The 20,424-nt window shown below is 38.3% G+C and overlaps 1 protein-coding gene across 3 annotated transcripts in view; it reads left to right on the plus strand.

Annotated features, from left to right (window-relative positions):
• The window catches only part of LOC139468142 (rab11 family-interacting protein 4-like), a 403,346-nt gene that overhangs the window by 32,503 nt on the left and 350,419 nt on the right, over positions 1–20,424 (plus strand). For all 3 annotated transcript variants that reach the window (XM_071249916.1, XM_071249917.1, XM_071249919.1), the window contains exon 3: positions 4,109–4,200. In XM_071249916.1, the coding sequence (XP_071106017.1) occupies positions 4,109–4,200 (92 nt within the window). The remainder of the gene's footprint in view (positions 1–4,108; positions 4,201–20,424) is intronic.

Raw genomic sequence — 20,424 nt, forward strand, 5'->3', positions numbered from 1 at the left:
GCATGTTTACCAGACACATACTGAGCTGGTGCCTTTTGCTATTTAGGAGTTTTTTTATATTTTTATGTTTTACGTTTCCATGGCAACAAGTTGGACTTAGGTTCTATAGGGTAGAGTTTGTTTCCGGAGCATAACTCAAAACCCATTCAGTACTTTCCAACAAAAACTGTGCATGTTTACCAGACACATACTGGACTGGTGCCTCTTGCTATTTAGGAATTTTAGAAATTTTTATTTTTCACGTTTCCATGGCAATAAGTTGGACTTAGGTTCTACAGGGGTGGTGTTCGTTTCCAGAGTATAACTTCAATACTTTCTTACAAAACTTTGCATGTCTACCAGGCACACACTGAACTGGTGCCTTTTGATATATAGCACTTTCAGAAATTTTTATTGTTTATGTTTCCATGACAACAAGTTGGATTTAAGTTTTAATATAGGATTGGTTTACTTAAGTAGTATAACAAATAAACTGTTAAATATTTCCTTGCCAAACATTGCATGTCTATATATAAAGCGCATACTGAACTAGTGCCATTTGATATTAAGGAGTTTTAGAAATGTTTATTTTAGAATTTCCATTGCAGCTATTTTGACATGGGCTAAGAGAAATGTTGGGTCAGTTACCTGGTTTGGGACCATAACGTGTTAAAATGGGCGGTGGATATAGATGACTTTGTCAACTATACGCTTGTTTTTCTACTTACCGACTCGTACAATTAGCAGGACATTAAACTGTTGTTTCTTAACTTTATTTGCCAATCCGATATTGTTGAAATGGTGTTCTTGATCTATATACTGTCATTTTGGGGAAATAAAAATAAGAAAATATTAAAATTACTTCCTACCTGATCTACCCATGAAAAAGTGATGAGAAATGATGTTTCTTTTGTGCGTCCATCTGAAAGGAAAGCCCAACGAGCATTTTGCTATGAGTGACTTTTTCTTTCACTGGAGGTTTGACCAACGTGTGTGTTGTGACTTACATTATTCTGCTTCTAATGCCTCAACCCACATGACTGAACTGTATTTCCTACCAGTGCAACTAACACTCATCTTTTTAATTCTCATATGTATTATATTTAACATTATCGTCTTACATCACTCATTTTATACTTTCTTATCACTTTGCGGGCTCTCAGTTTTTACCTCGCTTTGGGCTTTGCAAGTCAATCATTCTGTAAACTATCATTATATGGCTTGTGGCCCCCAAAGTATTTTCATTTTCACTCATTGACGCAGGGTATCACCCTTTCTATATATTTTCATTTTACCTTTTTAGATCTACCCGCAGGGTTCTAAATCATTTTCATATATATTTCAAATTTACTTATGCAACCCGCAGGGCTGGCTCTATATACTACTTACCCGCAGGATAAGTTACCTTTCCAACACCGAGTCAGCCCCCGAATCTTTTGCCATGTCTTCTATATGATAAACATTTGATTGTACTCAATTGTCACTGCACAAAATGTTAATTTTATATTTTTGTTTGTGCAGTGATCAACATAGCCTTTCACCTATTATTAACATTGATGTCTACACAACAGATGTATATATTTGTCACCTGTGTCACCGGTTGTCATTTATCATTCAGAATCGTCAGTGAACGATCACATTTCTTCTCTGTATCAAATTACTATTTTCTATCCCAGAATGCAATATTTTTTTCTACAGAGCATGCTCAGTACTACAGATGTGACGTCAATTTGTTTATCTATATTAACAACAAGAGCCTCAATGTCGTTCAGCTTGTTTCCATTGTTCTCTCAGCTGTCATTACAACCCTCCATCCATCCCCGTCTTATTCAACCCGCAGGGCTGTCTATATATACTACTTACCCGCAGGGTAAGTTACCTTTCCAACACCGAGTCAGCCCCCGAATCTTATGCCATGTCTTGTATATAGTAAACATTTGATTATACTCAATTATTTTTGTTGTCACTGCACAAAACTGGAATAATTTAAAAAGTAATATTCAAGCTTGGTTAAAGTTTCATATGCGATGCTGCAACATGAATCTTTAATGATTGAAATTATTGTTTGGCCCACAACATTATTGCAAAACAATCACCTGAAAAATTCATGTTGAATGTCATCCCCTTGAATGCCAATATGTATACATATTTTATATGGAAAATCACTAGTAGGATACAAATGATATCAATAAGGATATAATTAAAACTCCTGCCAATGTAAATTTGTGATATCAACTAATGACAAGTATGTTAAATTTACTAATGTTTCAGCCCTTCAATCAACTTGTTTTGAAAACTGTAGTTTTTTTGCATCTTAATGAACACTGTGCTCAATTTGTATTGCAGAATAGGGCTCATTTTATAGAGCAAGTAAAATCAACATAGCATCTTAGCAGATGTTAATATTTTAGGGCATACTTAATCACAAATGTATGACCAAAATTAAATTTGAAAAAGGGCAATAGCATAAAACAGACGATAAAAATGACTCTCAAAATTATTCCCCAAATGAAATATTCGGCCACTGGGGGGATTCCCCTTACTGGGGTTACAACAGGTTCCTCGTGTTTGAAGCGCTGCGCAATTTGAATGATCATGGCGGTCGGATGAAAGCCCAATCTGCCTGTTGTCACCTCAGAATGTTTTATACGTAACATCTTTTTTTTGTCTCCTCATTCATTTCAATGTCACCTTAGGTCTTCATTTGTAAGAACTTTGGTTGTTTCAAAGGTTGTTTCACACATTCAACAATGTATGCAATGTTGTTATTTTTATAGGATTAACAGAAATAGCAGAAACAGTATATGTATAATGGCTAAGAATCACAAGATAGATAAAAATATCAGCCAATGAAAACAGGGGTGTTGTGCTCTTCTGGAGGGTTGTGAAGATAGTGTCATCCCACAACCTGCCTCTCCTTTGTAACTACTTAAAAATGTGAATAATTCAAATTGAAAGAAAACTTCTTCAAAACGGAGTATTACTTTCCGAAAAGAAGGCAGGTTTTGTGCCCTGCGAATGTGCTAGGATTCTGAACAGCTATACGTTATGTATTGGAGAAAACACGCTCACAAGGTTTTGGTAGACAGAGCATGCCCTGGGGAGAGGGAAAAACCAAGTGGGCGAAGCCCCCGCGTTTTTTTCCGACCCCCAGGCCATGCTCTGTCTACCAAAACCGAGGGAAAGTGTTTTTCCATGATTATAAACCGAAAAAAAGAAACTTAAAACAACATTTATCAACATTTTTATGTTTCGAACATACTTTCCATGAACCTTAGGAAACGCGCGTAAAATATCTGTTGCTGGCGTACGGATCTTAAAAAGGACATTCTAAAAACCAGTGAGGCTTATCAACACCTCTGTAGCCTTGTGGTACACTCACTGGGCTACAGATATGAAGGTTGCGAGTTCGATCCTCGGGAATATAGAGAAAACATTTGTCATTTGATTTTACATTTCATTACATGTTACAATCTGAATGGAAGTTATATTAATAAAATACCCAGGACATTATATAAAATCCCTGGGATATATTATAATATCCATGGGATATTATATAAAATCCCAGGGACATTACAACGTCCTTGTTTATGAGATTCAACCCGACTGGAAAGTAAAACCTCACAATAGGTTTTAATGCCTATAGAAAGAAGTCTCTTACTTAATAGTGATCCCAATGAATAGGTTTATAATACTGGTGCAGCTGCTACATGATTAAGGATAGTTGGCAGTGAAGAGCTAATAAATCTGAACATTTAGTAATGGTGTGATGACAGCCTAAATGCAGGATGATGGCAATGATCACGGTGATGTAATTGAGGTAGTATTCTTAGAATTATCAACAATGATAAATATGCAACATGAAACATGCAAATTCAAACATATTAAAATATCAAATTATCTGTTATAACCAATGATAATCTTTTTTAGACTACTAGACTTACGACTTTGGAAGATTTCAATATATTTGATATGGAATATTGATGTCCAAATTTTGTTGACAATCTAAGACGTTGGCTAAAATGGAATATCACATTACTTGGTGAGCTATATTGCAAATTTTGAAGCCTTTGAAACCTTTTGATACATGAACCTGTCACACCATTTCTTTAGTTACTTGTTTTTACAGTTCATACTCCTGATGACAGTTTACGTGGAAGCTGTAGCCTTGAAACACTGGTACCAGTTGATTGTAATTCTCCAGAACTCTCTTTAACAGAGGTATGTATTGTTCTGTGGCTCTCAACATTCTTGACCAACTTTAAAGTTAGCACACAACTTTTAATGTAGGACACACACTCAACCTCAAGGAGGCATAAATAACTCTTCCAGAGGTTCAGACAATTGATTTAGATGTTTAGTTTGTGGATGTACATATCAGTGGCTAACTTTGTTGACATTTTTAAGCATGTCCAGGTGAGCTACAATGCTCTGGCACTATTTTTTAATAGCTGTGTTTGTCAGACAAACAGATGGAGTGGATTCTGTACTTTATGCCATAGGCACATATTACAACATGATGAAATTATAATTGAATGTACATGCTGATGGAGTATAGCGTAGATGAGACTAGTATTCCCACTGGGCTCCCAGTGTGATTAATTATCATAATCCCACCCTCATCCCAGACACATGTCCACTGTGATAGGGGAACTACAATTTTGAATTATTTTTAACATGACTGGAATCATCATCCCTTGAGAACAACTCATTCCTTTTTGTATTTTAGTTATTACACATTCATGCTTGGTTTGCTATGTTTGCAGAATTGCATGTTTAAATTTTGTTGCTGAGGGTGCTCTATGTGTGCCAAGGACCCTTTCGACTTATGCCCAGTTTGCAACCTGTGTACTGTTGTTAGGCACTATGAGTGTCGGCCCCTTAGGTTCTGAGACTTCAAGGCTTATCCGCCAGAGCACTCACTTAATCATGGAGTAATCTACACTGATGACCAGTCTTGTCTGCTTTTTCTACCAGATGGGTCCTCTGCATGGTGGCTGTCAAGCCTGGCACCTCGACCCAGTGTTTCAGTTGATCGTGTCCAAGGTCACAGCTCTGATTGATAACCCAGACTGGCAATCTCACCAGCCTTCTGCATCCCGCTGGTTGCATGACCATAAGCTGTATGTCGCCTTCATAAGGATAAGAGCTGCTAGGTTGGTGCCAGATCCAGACACACAGGAGACGCGCTTGTCTCCAAGACTAGACGCACAGGAGAGGTGCTTGTCGCCATGACTAGACACACCACACAGGTGCTTGGCTTCATGATCACTTGGTTTTATTGTCTACATGGTGTTTGTACGATGTCAAGTGGAGGTCATTTCAGACATTTTGTTGGCAGCATATAGCAGCCTCCCCACATTTTATTGCAGACTATTTGGCCTATCCTCGTCACAATGATGATTTCATGTTGCCACAATTGCAACATAATTAGCCGCTATCAATGCTGTGTTGACAGTCCTGAGAGATCAGAGGATCTCCAAGATTCCAGCACTTTATGTTTGAACACCAGCATGGTCATGACGTCAATAGGGTCTTACCAGGAAACCCAGTTTTTTTCTGCTAGTGCTGGTGTTGACAGCAACCTCGCAGGTCAATGAAATCCATGCCTCTGATGTTGCCAAAGTGCGCTTGAGCAGGCCAGACATGAGGCAGTCCATTGGAAAGATTTCATTTAAAAATCATTTACAGTCGCAGCCGTTACAGATGGATGTTTTTGGGAGTTCGGGCGCAGTGTTTGCCAGAAACTATACTTGAGGGACATGGCAGTTGATGACATGTAGAGTGTCCTTATTCTTTGCCAACCGTTCATTGGTCGCCAACCCCGGACACTACCACCTGAGCTTCCCCCTCTTCAAAGAGTGTCGAGGGGACACAGGGATCATGATGACATATCCAGTTTGTTTGTCAAGCTGATGCTCAGAAGCACGATTATTCTTGCCCCTCATTACCCAAGCGGTCTTGGTGCCATTTGATTGTAAGGCAAGATCCTTGATGAATGTACCAAGCACTTGTGGGTCCTGTTCCAGTCAACACAAGTAGCAGTTTGCAAAGAATGTCGCCTGATGTTACTACACCTACCTACACATGATGCTTGGATAATCAGTCTACACTGAAGTACCCCAATGTCCATTTGTCGAATAAAATGCAGTATGTAATGCATTATAAGGTAAAGATTTATTCATTTCTTATATGATTTATATTTGATACTTATCCTGCGTCACATGAAAAATGTGCCCACCTGGGCTGGTGCTGCCTAATTGCTCGTATTCAATTGGACAATGTTGCTTTCTCAAAACAGAAGAGTGACATAATATTATGTACTGGCAGGCTGGTGAGGGTGGGAGCAATTTTCAACCTTGTTCAGGAACAATTTTATCTCAATTGATGATGTTGCCAGTCATGTTTTCGTACGGAATAGAAGAGAATGCAAAAACTATTAAATGTAAAATTTATTAGATATTAATAATTTTTTGATAACCAGTCAATGAAATGTTTGAGTAGTATTGATGATGGGGGTACTAAGGCACCCTACTCTGGACCAGGTCCAGTCCTTGAAAATGCTTCCATGGATGGGGTCCTAAGTTATATTAATTAGGTGATGATGATCATTGAATCATCATGTATGGCGTCAGTATTTATCAAGATGACATCCTATATCGAGGAAGAAAATTATTCTTAATCTATCATTAATCACATATGGTGGGCCAATGATGATATTCAGTAGCCATTCGATATGTTTTCAAGCATAATCCATTTATTATCATCAGTGTGGACAAGATTGTACAAAGTGTTTTTATTGAGTCGGCTAAACTTGACATCATTTGAATCTCCTAGATTAGGTGATGCAACATTAGGTGCTGTAAATATAACTTCTTTCAGCTTGTGTACATCTTGTAAGTGTAAAGAATATAACCTGCCTTCAATACCAGGTTTATCAAATCCTTTTGTGTCTCCAAGATCAGACAGTGCAGTTGTATTACATTGTCAAAGGTTATGCATTCCATGACCTGCAGAATCAACCATTATTTTTGAAAATAAAGTGATACACTCAAATATCCTATATGTACAGGTTGATGTTTTATATCTAATATAAACCAAATTTTGAGGACAAGAAAAAAGATTCTGCAGAATGGGTTTGGCATATCCATGGGATACACTTTAATGATAGTATTTTTCAGGTTGTGATCTGTCAGAAACATCGCCCGAATGACGGTCCGATAGATTACAACTTCTGGAAAGTTTGGAAGTTGCCACAACTATAGCCATTATTGTTATTGATTATCAGTAAAGTTATTATTATACACCAGTGTCATTATTAACATTTTTTTATGCATGTTATGCATGTTATGCATCATAAGTTTTCAATTGAATGTTTTATCGTTCTTCACAAACTCCATGATCTTTACATATAACAATATAATCCACTGATGGAATCGCTAATAGCAATTACATACATTTTGCATTGTTCATAAATTGATAGTGAAAAAGTATCTACCTTTATTGAAAGAGGCAAATAAACAACTGAAATGGCGCGTCATTCCGCTCACCATTTGCAAAAACATAGGATCAGCTGTTTCCTGTGACATCACAAATGGTAAACAATGTGATTGCTTCCTGTTGTTTAAAAAGCAACAAGGTACACAAGGAAATGAGCACTGAAAATAACGGTATTGTTATGTTGTTTTCACAAACATTTTCAAGATGTGGGTGCTTTGCGGTAGGGACTTAATTCCTTTGTTTTCAAAAGATTAGTTTAAAAAACTGGATAAGCCTGTGATTAAGTGATGGTCATTCAATTTGTTCATAGTTTATTTAATTCAATTGGATTAATATACAGCAGCAATGTTTGATGTTAAATTGAAGCAAATTGGTGAGTTACTACATAGGCGTATAAAAGTTGGTACATTCAGCCTCCAGAAACAAAGGATACCAGATAATCTTTCCTAACCGAGAATCTTACAACGCAGCAAATAAAATAACTCAAATATTCCACGTCACGGTAATCAAACAAACACCTAATTGGCAACAATATACACGAGGCGTAATAAGGGTTAACCCAAGGGAAACAACTGAGGACTTACAATTATACTCTCTAGAAGCTAACATAAACCAAGACCAAAACCCTCAACCCCTAATCACCAGCACGCGCAGAATAACCTCAACTAGAAACGGAAAAACGGTCCCAACCTCCATTGTCATAATCAACTTTAAAAAAACCGCTAAATTCCCTGAAGCCCCCAAACACATATCCTTCGGAGCCCACACAAACTTAGAAGTCAAACCCTATATAAAGCAGGTTAAGCAATGTTCAAAGTGCCTCAAATACAACCACACTGCTTCCCAATGCACCTACCCTAAAACTAAATGTAAAAAATGCGCACAAACAGACTGCCCAGGCACATGCACACCCTGGTGCATCCACTGCAAATCCACCCAACACACTTCACTTTCAAACCAATGCCCACACAGACACACACTCACCCAGCAGGCCAACAAACACATAAACATAGAAACGGCTAAAATCCAAACACGAAAATTTGCTACACCTGCATCTAAACCACTCCTCCCTACACCACACCCAAACACCATCCCACAAACAAACACCACACCCATAACCGACAGCTCTGTCTGGGACCCCTACCGAGAAACCGCACCCACCTCACACACACAAGCAGCCACTCAACCAACCACGAACCCTCCCAAAACATCAACCCCCGCATGCAAAACAAACCTCAAAATGACCACCACAACACGACCCTCATCCAAGCACCCTACAGCCCATATGGCAACAACGCTCTCCCACAAGCAAGCACAACAACAAAACACAAACACTAAGAAAACATCAGCTACACCCATCCCGCCAACACCTTCACAACCCTCCACATCACATGCCTCCCCCATGGAAACTCAACCAGCTAAACCTAATCCAACCCATGACGAAGATTTCTCCACTACTGAGGAAACAATAGACACTACTCCAACTAAAACAAACCAAACTTCCCAACCAGCCAACACCCCAAACCTAAATAACCTCACCTTACTCCTAGCATATATGCATAGTCAAAACTCACCAAAAGCTAGTATGGAATCCTTCCACAAAGTAGCTTTCAATCTAAAATTAACCGATCTTCCCTTCTTCCTCTTTAACCTCCATCTAAAAGAACTCACCGAATAAAATAAAAACTAAAAACTAAATCACCAATCACCCGAACCCAATATTCGAAGGACTAAATATTTTTCAGTGGAACGCCAACGGACTCACCTCCCACGGCCATGAACTAAAAACTAAATTTAAACTAAATAAAGGCCCTCACATTGCTTGTATACAGGAAACCAAATTCTCAAAAAAATCGAAATTCACACTACCTAACTACAACTCAGTTAGAACTGACAGAGCTAAACCGAAAACAAGAAGAGCCGCAGGAGGACTAATCATATTTATCAGGGAAGATATAAATTACGAAGAAATAAAAATAGACACGCCAAACCTAGAAGCCAACGGCATTAAAATCACATTAAATAACCGAAACATAAACATCATAAATATTTACCACTGGGCGGAACAAAAAGTCCAACCTGAGGATCTAAACAAACTACTCAAAATAAGCGATAAATCTACTATATTCCTAGGAGACTTTAACGCTCACCATCCTACATGGAGCATAGATGATAAAATAGATACTCATGGCAAATTAATCTCCGAATGGATAGAAACAAACGACCTAGTACTCCTTAATAGCAACCAACCCACGAGGTACGATAAGATAAACCAAAAAATGTCGGCTATCGACCTAACCATATGCACCGCAGATCTAGCCCAAAGCACTCAATGGGAAGTGCACGACGTCCCGCTAGGTAGCGACCACTTCCCCATAAACATAACCATAGGAAATACAAACGTACCAATCCAAACAGAAAACCAAGAACCAAAATTCCATTACAACAAAGCTAACTGGGACCAATTCCAAGATATCTGCAACGAAGCTAACTTAAACGAAATAGAAAATAATGATCCAGAAACCTATTGTAAAAACCTAACAGACTATATAATAAACGCAGCCAAAACCTCCATCCCCTTCAAAGTATCTAAGACAGGCAAACCGACGGTACCATGGTGGAATGAGGAAATAGAACAGACTAGACGAAAACGTAAATCAGCCTTCAATAAAGCAAAACGCGACTACAAATATTTAAACATAGCCCACGAACTAAACCACCAGGTTCAAAAACTAGTCCAAATAGCCAAAAGTAGAGACTGGAAAAAATTCTGCGAAGGTATAAATAACCGTACAGATGCCAGAACGGTCTGGCGCAAAATCCACGCCATTAGAGGCTTAAAACGACATAAAAAAAACCCTAACATTAACAACTCAACCAACCCCGCCCAAAAAGCAAATAATCTCGCCAACCACTTTTCGGCCGTTAGCAGTAACAGCAACTTCAGCCAAAAATTCCAAGATAAACTTAAAACAGAAAACAAACCCACAAAAGAACCAAACAATAACAATCTAGAAATAAATCAACCCTACACAATGGAGGAGCTCCTCTACGTAATCCAAAACAGGAAAAAGGGCACAGCCCCAGGATTAGACCTAACCTCTTACCAAATAATTAAAAAACTCCCCCTAAAACTGCTCCAGGCACTACTCAAACTATACAATCTCATCTACCTAAACGGACAGGTTCCTACACCCTGGAAACAGGCCCTAGTCATACCAATCCCTAAACCTAATAAACCAGCTAATCAAGCTAACTCATATAGACCAATATCCCTAACTTCAAACTTATGTAAAGTAATGGAATCAATGGCTAAAAATAGATTACAACATTACTTAACCCAAAATAACACCATAAACCCAGATCAAAGCGGTTTCACTCCTGGCCGCTCAACCCTAGATAACCTCGCCCGACTAGAACAAGATATTAAGACAGGACAACTAAATAAACAATATACCACAGGCATCTTCTTAGACTTCTCTAAAGCTTTCGACATGGTATGGCACGATGGGCTAATACAAAAACTTAAAAAAATAGGACTCAAAGGTCAGATAATAAACTACATCCAGGACTTCCTAAACAATCGTAAAATAACCGTGTGTATAGACCAAACTCTATCGGACCAATGTCCCCTAGAAAATGGCACTCCACAGGGCAGTATCCTCAGCCCCACCCTCTTCAATATAATGATAAACGATCTATTCGAGGGTCTATCCCCTAAAGTAAACACATCAAAATTCGCGGATGATGGAGCCATCTGGATCCGCACTAAAAGCATGAAAATGGCCACAAATCTACTCCAAAAATCTCTTAATAAAATACAACAATGGGCTGACAAATGGGGCTTCTCCCTTAACTCAGAAAAAACAACAGGAATAGTATTCAAACATAAAAACATGAAACCCGCCTCCCCAATCCTCCAGCTAAACAACCAAACAATCAAATTTCAAAAACAAACCAAATTCTTAGGACTTATTTTCGATGAACATCTCACCTGGGATGCTCACATCCAAAACCTAACAACTAAATGCAGTAAAGACCTAAACACCCTAAGATGCCTAACTGGCTCTAACTGGGGAGCCTCCAAAGATACTCTCCTCTCTCTCTACATATCCCTAATTAGATCAAAACTAGACTACGGCTGCGCCATATACAACACCCTAAACAACTCTCTTTCCAAAAAACTTGACTCAATACAATATCAGGCTCTCAAACTCATTACACGCACCCAACATGGCACCTCCTACACCTCACTTCAGGCCTTAACAGGAGAAATGCCACTAAGTCTACGCAGGGAACAGCTAAGCTTAAATTTCTGGGCCGCGTCCCAATCAAACCCTCTCATCCAAAACTTAATAAACCAAAACATCAGCCCTAAAAACCAAGCTCTAGCTCGTAAACACCCCTTACTTACCCCAATATCCCAAAGAATAACAAACTACCTAAATGAACACCAAATTAAAAATCTTAAACAAAACTGCAAACAATCAAATATCTTCACCCCTAAACTTAAAATACCCAAAATAGACACAACACTAGCTAGCCAAATAAATAAACAAACCGACCCAAACATAGCTAAAACTACCACACTAGCATACATACACAAAAATTGGCCAAATTGGTGTCACATTTACACGGACGGATCCTCAGATCCGACCTCCAAACACACGGGTTTCGGAGTCCATACCACACAACCAACTAAAACCACACAATCCTTCCGACTCCCAAATAACCAATCAATATTCACGGCCGAACTAATGGGCATGGCCTCAGCCCTCCACAATCAAGAATCCAAAAACAACCACAAAATCCTAATACTTACTGACTCCCTAAGTGGACTACAAGCCCTCCAAAACAAAAATACCAAAAACCGACCTAAATTAATAAATCAAATACTTAAAAGCTCCAACGACCTAACAAAAGCAGGCAAACAAATAACCTTCTTGTGGATACCCGCCCACGTAGGAATATACGGTAATGAAAACGCCGATAAAGCAGCTAAACTATCCCTTAAAATCCCAGAAATAAGCTTAAACTTACCCATCTCAAAAACAGAAATTAAAAGTGTAAACAAACAAAAAATCACAAAAAAATGGCATAACCTATATCTAAACTCAAATAGCAAAATCAAAAGAGTGCTCAGCAAACCACTAACCAAACCAAAAATTCTCCATCCATCAAAAAAAATCGACAGAGTAATCACTAAACTCCAAACAGGACACACCAACCTAAATAACCACCTAAAAAATTTAAAAAAACACACTACAGGTAACTGCCCACACTGCAAACAACCAGAAACCCCAGAACACGCACTCATCCACTGCACACACTACCTAACACATCGAACCGCATTACAAACCACCCTCAATCTAAACAAGGCTCTCACTCTAGAAGCAATACTAAACCCACAAAATAAACTAGAAAACTTCAAGGCCTTAGGCGTATTCTTAATAAAAACGGAACTAATAAAACGCATCTAAAACCATAATAACCTACCAAATCAAAATCACATAAACAAACAATCATCCACCATACCCAGCTCCCTTAGTTCTCCTCCCCAACCCCATCAGCATCTATTCAAAATCTCAAAATTCCCAAATTCTATATAAGCAACCCCTAAAGCCCCCTCTTGGGTTGCACAGACCACCCTCGCCCCTTTCGGAAACACATTAAATGGCCTGGCCGGGCCCGTGTGCGAAATACGCATCAGTCGGAAAGCGCACGTTAAATCTCCAAAGTAAGTAAGTAAGTAAGTAAGCCTCCAGAAAGTCATTACAAAGGGTTATACCCTCCCTGGACTTTAAAAACTCCCAAAGTTGACACTGCTTTAACATCAAAAGTCACTAAAAAGGAAAACCCAACCCTACTACGATCAGTAGCTATCACTAAAATTCAAACTACCTGGGACAGCTGGGCCCTTATATACACTGATGGATCCAAGAATCCTATCAACAATAGTGCTGGTTACTGGATCCATATCCACAGCTCCCAACCCCAAGCACATTCAGTTTGCCTGCAGTCAGTATTCACTGCTGAATTGGAAGCAATTCATCACGCACTCAAACTCATACCGGAACTCCCGGAAGCAAAGGCAGTCGTCCTATCAGACTTGCTAAGTGCACTTTAAGCCATCAGTGGCAGAAACTCAAACTCCAGGCCAAACACAGTCAATAATATTCTATACGAATATACAAAACTATCGGACCAAGGGCAACAGGTGGAGCTGTGTTGGATCCCCTCTCACAAAGATATTCATGGAAATGAAAAAGCAGACACACTGGTGAAGCTTGCTCTAGACAAAGCGGATATACAGCCTTTTCCCTTTCGTAAACTAGAGAAAAATAGCAAAATCAAAGCCTCTATAGCCAAAGATGGCATGCCCAGCGGGACGCAAGTAAGATCGGCAGATGGCTATACAAAATTCAACCAAAGATCCAACAAAAGCCAAACTCATACCCAAATGAAAGGAAAGTTGAAATTGCCATCTCACGCCTCAGACTCGGTCACACAAAGCACTATGACAAGGTTTGTTCATCTTGCAATCAGGCTGAATCACATGTTACTAGAATGTCAAGACCACGCCCTGGCCCAAGCTAGGTTAAAACAAGAATTGCAGTTAGATCCGCTATCTGTCATAGATCTCCTAAAGCCAAGAGATGCAATAACGAATGCCAAACTAACCCTATTTCTGAGAAATGGACAACTACTCGAACATATATAGATAGAGCAGCTAAAGATAAAAATGAAATTATATCAATATACGAAAATAGAAATAATATCAATACAAAAACAGAATTCTGTGAATATACCAAACTCACAATAGATATGTGTACCCTACTCCCTACTCACACACAGGAGTCCCAAAGAGGGACAGGTCAGCCAAAATTGCTTAGGCAGAAGGCGACCTCTTAACAGTTAATGCAACAACAACTGACTGACATTCTCATCATGAGTTTGAAATGAAATCGCCATGCTGACGATGCTGCATTCAAACCGTTCTAGAGTGGCCGCTCTAGCTGAGACATTTTCTCACGGGTTCATAATTCTATTCTTTCACAAAATGGAGGCTTCGTTGTTGATGGCATGATCATTCTGAGATAAAAAAAACACAACAGAAACAGTTTCCCACATTAGGGGAGCTGATGACTGGTTTGTTAAATCTTTATTAGAAATTATAATGACATTTTCAATATAATTACAGCTTTTTCCATCCAATATTATTGAATATCTGCAAGTACCGGTACAGTCTTGCAGTCTGACTTCGCAGTGTGACTTTGCTTTTCACTTTCTGGTTTGGCTTATCTATGGGTCATGTCTTTGATATTTCAATGGTAAAGTTAATACCTTGGCTTATCTTATCTGTGGTCATATACGGTATTCGTTGTATTCATCTGATCATGATGGATGCACAGCTCTTGACAGGGAACTATATCAGGTAATTTAACTCCATGCACTGTTGTGTCGGGTGTCACTTCTCTTCTTATAAATCCAGGTGTATTTGCTAAGTCCCTATCAAGTTTTTCGAATGTTTTCAACTGCTTAAAATCAGTATTCCATTTGACTCATTTATTGTTATACCAGCTCGATAACTCTTAAAAATTTCATCATGAAGTGCATACACTATAATATCCATCAGATATAGTATGACGTTCTTTTTAATGCGGGGGGATATAGCCCGTCTGTCCGTCCTTTTGTCTGTCTGAATCGTTTCCGGAGCAGAACTAAAAAAACGTTAAATATTTCTTCATCAAACTTTCATTTATATCACTTAAGTGGTGAAGTTGTGCCTTTTGCTATTTTGGAATATTTCCAATTTTTTATTTTCCAATTTTCATGAAAGCATGCTGGACATAGGCTAACTTTGTGAGTGATGTTTGTTTCCGGAGCAGAACTCCGAAAGTGTTAAAAATTTCTTCATAAAACTTTGCATTTATATCACTCAAGTGGTGAAGTTGTGCCTTTTGCTATTTAGGAATTTTAGAAATTTTTGTTTTTACGTTTCCATAGCAACAAGTTGGACTTAGGTTCTATAACTAAACTTTGCATGTCTACCAGGCACATACTGAACTGGTGCCTTTTGCTATTTAGGAATTTCTATTTTTTAATTTTTTTTTATGTTTCCATGGCAACAAGTTGGACTTAGGTTCTATAGGGTAGAGTTCGTTTCCAGAGCATAACTCAAAACCCATTCAAAACTTTCGGCGAAACCGCATTATCGGTGGTTTGAGAAGGGAGCTAACTCAGTTTGCCTAATCGAAAGTTCGAGGTGGGCCCACATTCGAAACTAAACGCACTTGTTGTTGAGAATATGTACAATGTAAACTAACCCGCATTACGAACTGTTATTTTGTCTATTAAAAATAAGTATTATGACTTAATAATTGGATTAGAATGTACAAATGCGATGATACTACAGCAGAACTCACTTCTATGAACATCGCCAAACTAGGTCGTGGGGTCATTAATATTCATGAGTTATTCCTTTTATGGAACAAGTTCTCGGAAAAGTTTGAGGCTTGTATCATGACTGTCATGTCCGAGATCAATTTAAGTGTAGACATATTTCCTGCGGCAAACTTATGATCAGATTGATGTGTTATACTGGAAAAAGTAGAATGAGTAGTTTTGCCTCTGTAAATTTAATTTGAAGTAGATCGAAGTTTCTTGCTTTGTAGCCTATTTTTGCAAAACTAGTGTGGTCAGCTATGATGACGTTATTCAAACTTCAAGGACTTTGTGTGCATTTATAAAGATATTTCCCATCAATATTACAAAATGAGAATTATATATAATGTCACAAACCCATGCAAATGTGATCCCACTAGTCTAAATGACTCAGTCAACCCAATGAAGCCCAGCGATTTACAAATGTGGGCCCACCTGTTTCGATCACTGTAAGACGGGAACAATGTGGGCCCACATTTTAGAAAATGGTTATAAGTAAGCCAGGCTAATGAAGCTTAGCGATTTATAAATGTGGTCCCTCCTGTTGCAATCACTATGACGGAAGAACGTCTTCCTACTAGGAGATATACAAAAGTGGGCCCACTTGTTTCGATCACCATATATGACGGGAACAATGTGGGCCCACATTTGAGAAAATGATTATCAATATTTAAGTAGAATTTCGCGATTAGTAAATGTGGTCCCTCCTGTTGCAATCAATATGACGGAAGAACGTCTGCCCACATTTAGGAATTGATTATCAGAACTAATTAAACAACCTAACGAAGCTAGGTTATATACAAATGTGGGCCCACTTGTTTCGATCACCATATATGACGGGAACAATGTGGGCCCACATTTTAGAAAATGGTTATCAGCACTAAACCAATCTAAGAAGATGTACGGATGGAAACATAAATATATAAAGCATTCAAACATTTAATTAAGAATACGTTTTACCTTAGGGATAAGCTGGGCATTTAATAGCTAGACCAATAACGTACGGCGTGACTGACGCCATTTCTCGCAAATACGAAAACAACGGAGATAGCTCCCGTCTGAATTTAGAGTGACCTCCCTTTCCCAATATGAACCACTTATAATGCGGTTTCGCCAAACTTTCTAACAAAACTCTGCATGTCTATCAGACTCATGCTGAACTGGTGCCTTTTGCTATTTAGGAATTTTTATTTTTTTTATTTTTTACATTTACATGGCAACAAGTTGGACTTAGGTTCTATAAGGGTGGTGTTCGTTTCGGGAGCGTAACTCAAAAACTGTTAAATACTTTCTTACAAAACTTTGCGTGTCTATCAGACACATGCTGAACTGGTGCCTTTTGCTATTTAGGAGTTTTAGAAATGTTTATTTTAGAATTTCCATTGCAGCTATTTTGACATGGGCTAAGAGAAATGTTGGGTCAGTTACCTGGTTTGGGACCATAACGTGTTAAATAAATATAGATGACTTTGTTGACTATACGCTTGTTTAGTTATTGTTTCTTGTAATTTGTCGTTTGATTGCATAAAAAAAACCCACAGAAACATACTTGTTTTACTTTCCATTTCATATGGATGCGACCATGGTGGATCTTTTGTTGGTAAACAATGTATGCTTCTTCAAGAACATTCAACTCTTGACTCATTACATACAGAATTGCACATTTACTTGTGGTTACTTTATGGATAGCTGCCAGAGGGATATGTCATCTTACTGATGACTCTTGTCTTATTAAGTTCTTATTATTACCTCGTTCAGTACTTATGTTGGTCCACCATGGGTAATATGTTGTATCGCAGAGAGCAGCTTCAAGCTGCCCCGCCGAGTTGTCAATATTATGAAGCAGTTGAATGGACTGGCTATTTGTTATTCCTGGGAGTGTAACATACATATTATATACATAAAGAAGCTAAATTATAACTTCATTATTGATAATAGAAATACCAAGTACAAGACCGGGATGTTTTATCCTGAAAGTAGTATTAATGCAACTGACATTACACACCCAGTGATTGTAGTCGATGACTCTGGTGCTCAGTTTCAAACACGATTCCCTGATATGTTCAGAAATTACAGGTTCAGGGCAACAAAACTTGAAACAGTAGATGCTTGGTTCTCCAATACACCGATCCAGTCCCGATCGATAAGCCCCGCCCACAAACTGCCGTCCTCGTTTTAGGCATTAGGGGACAAACATTATTCGCTATGGCATCACAGCCGGCGAAGCTTGATTGCGCGGGCGATAGTCTTGCTCAGAATATTTTGGTACGAGTCGTGTGTCAAAAATATCTTAAGAGGAGGGTTATACATAATCTGTTTGGGGTTATATTTTAGTTGTCAAATTGATATGGGGAGTGAAAATGAATCATATGTCTGATGTAATGGTATATTGGTCAATGAGGAAGACACCATGGCTGATAGGTAGAAGTGTGCGTTACTTCGAAGGACTTATGTTAGGCAATGTATATTATATTGTCAATATATAGCATGTCAGTAATACATTATTCATACGAGGGCGGGATAACTAAATTTTGTTTTTACTTTCCATCGTAATTGTATGGAAAGTATTGGAAAGCGTAAACACAAGCACAAGTTGCAAATCATGTGGATATCTATAAATGGATTGACAACAGTTACATTGCCCACGTTTTATTTGTGGTGCTCAAAGTAAAACCATTATCAACTGAAACGCATTGAGTTAGTGGGTCTTTTTAATGAATAAACATAAAAGAATAGTTGATAAAATCAAAGAAGTACATTATTTCCCCTCACTGCTACATTGGTTTTTATTATATAATAAAAGAATCATAATATATATTTTATTTAGGCATCTGGAACATGGGGTGGGGCATGTCACCAGGGATAAATCTAGACCTGCTCAGAGGCTCATATTCAGCCCAAAATCTGCAGCAGATGTCAGTAAACTTTCCCTCTAGTTTTAACATATCTGTGCCATCCTAAAATAATGCAGAATTCAAGGAAATTATAAGTTATGTTACAAATCCATGGTCACACTTCCACAATATTGGACTTAATGAACTGCTTGTATTTAGGTACATGTATGTGACAACAGTGGAAAACATTGAGAGGATCCAAGATGAAATGATCTTCTTTCTAACCTTGAAGGGATGATTCCATTTCACAAGAATAGGATCGGGTAATTCATTACTGCATGTGTCCTGTCTCTTCATAGAAATGCTGTAATATTCTAAGCATGATTTAATGGGAATTATGTTGAAAGATTTTGCGGGAATGAAAACCATTGACAATGATGCTATTTCTATGTTTAAAGAATTATTACAGCTAGAGTAATTTGTAATATTAGGCTTATTGCGATTCTAAAAATCTGTAACAAAATAAATATAATCTGAGAGAACAATTTCCATTTTGATCTGCACTAACCGAAATCAGATTGCTGTCATATTTGTTTACAGTGTGTAATGGCTGTCTCACTTGTCTCTTTTCAGCAGAATGACCTGCTTAAACTCAATGTCCAATGTTGCCAAAATACATAATTCAAAAATGATTTTGTAGTTACAAGCAATATCCTTGTTCATAACATGTAAAATCATAACTTGCTACATGTTGTCATTTACTCCTATTGTATATACATATGTGCAAAAGTGCGGAAATTTGTGCAAATTCTCACCTTCGAGCAGACGTGGGTCCCGTGGAGGATGGCGGTGACATTTAACTGATGGTGAGGCCTACCTCACACCTTGATCAGCCTCAAACATTTTTCTCCAGACCATGTGGGTTTGGGTAAAGGTATACATCTAATCCAAGTAATATGTAATGGATGTTGCGAGTGAAAATAGCACAAACCGTGGGCACGTCGCTTCTCAGGCATCGTTTGACCCCAGAAGTAAGTCTGACAAATCTGCAAACATGTGCTTATTTTGATTGACAGACTGGATCGGTTTTAATACCAGCTAAACTTTGCTTATATGGTGAGCTACAACAGGATGTTGTGTATCTGTTAGTGACCATCAAGTAGTATAGGTAATGGTGATTCTGGACCACTTCCACTGGAGCCAGATTTATATACCTATACTACCACTACACGGGGAATTTTTTATGCGTAAATGATGATGCGATTTAACGATAGTCATGAGATTAAACTAAATTGACTCTAGCTCACCACCACCTGGAGTCAATCAATGCTTCTATGATATAAATTTTTTATAGGTAATGGTGATTCGGGACCACTTCCACTGGAGCCAGATTTATATACCTATACCACCACTACAGATGGAATTTTTTATGCAAAAATGATGATGCGATTCAACGATCGTCATGAGATATTATTATATATTTATGTAAGCATTCTTCTAAATGTTGGTTTTGGCACGGAATGAACTTTTTTTCCTCGTCTTCGCTACTAATACCACTGGTCTTTGATCGAATCTCCTGCTTCATTGCATTGTATTTGGTGAGTTCTGACAACACTAAACAAAACTCCTCTTCGGATATCTTACAATCAGCCATTGCTGTTGAAAT

Source organism: Haliotis cracherodii, unplaced genomic scaffold, assembly GCF_022045235.1.
Source record: "Haliotis cracherodii isolate W230 unplaced genomic scaffold, xgHalCrac1.p SCAF_2, whole genome shotgun sequence".
Lineage (NCBI taxonomy): Eukaryota > Metazoa > Mollusca > Gastropoda > Lepetellida > Haliotidae > Haliotis > Haliotis cracherodii.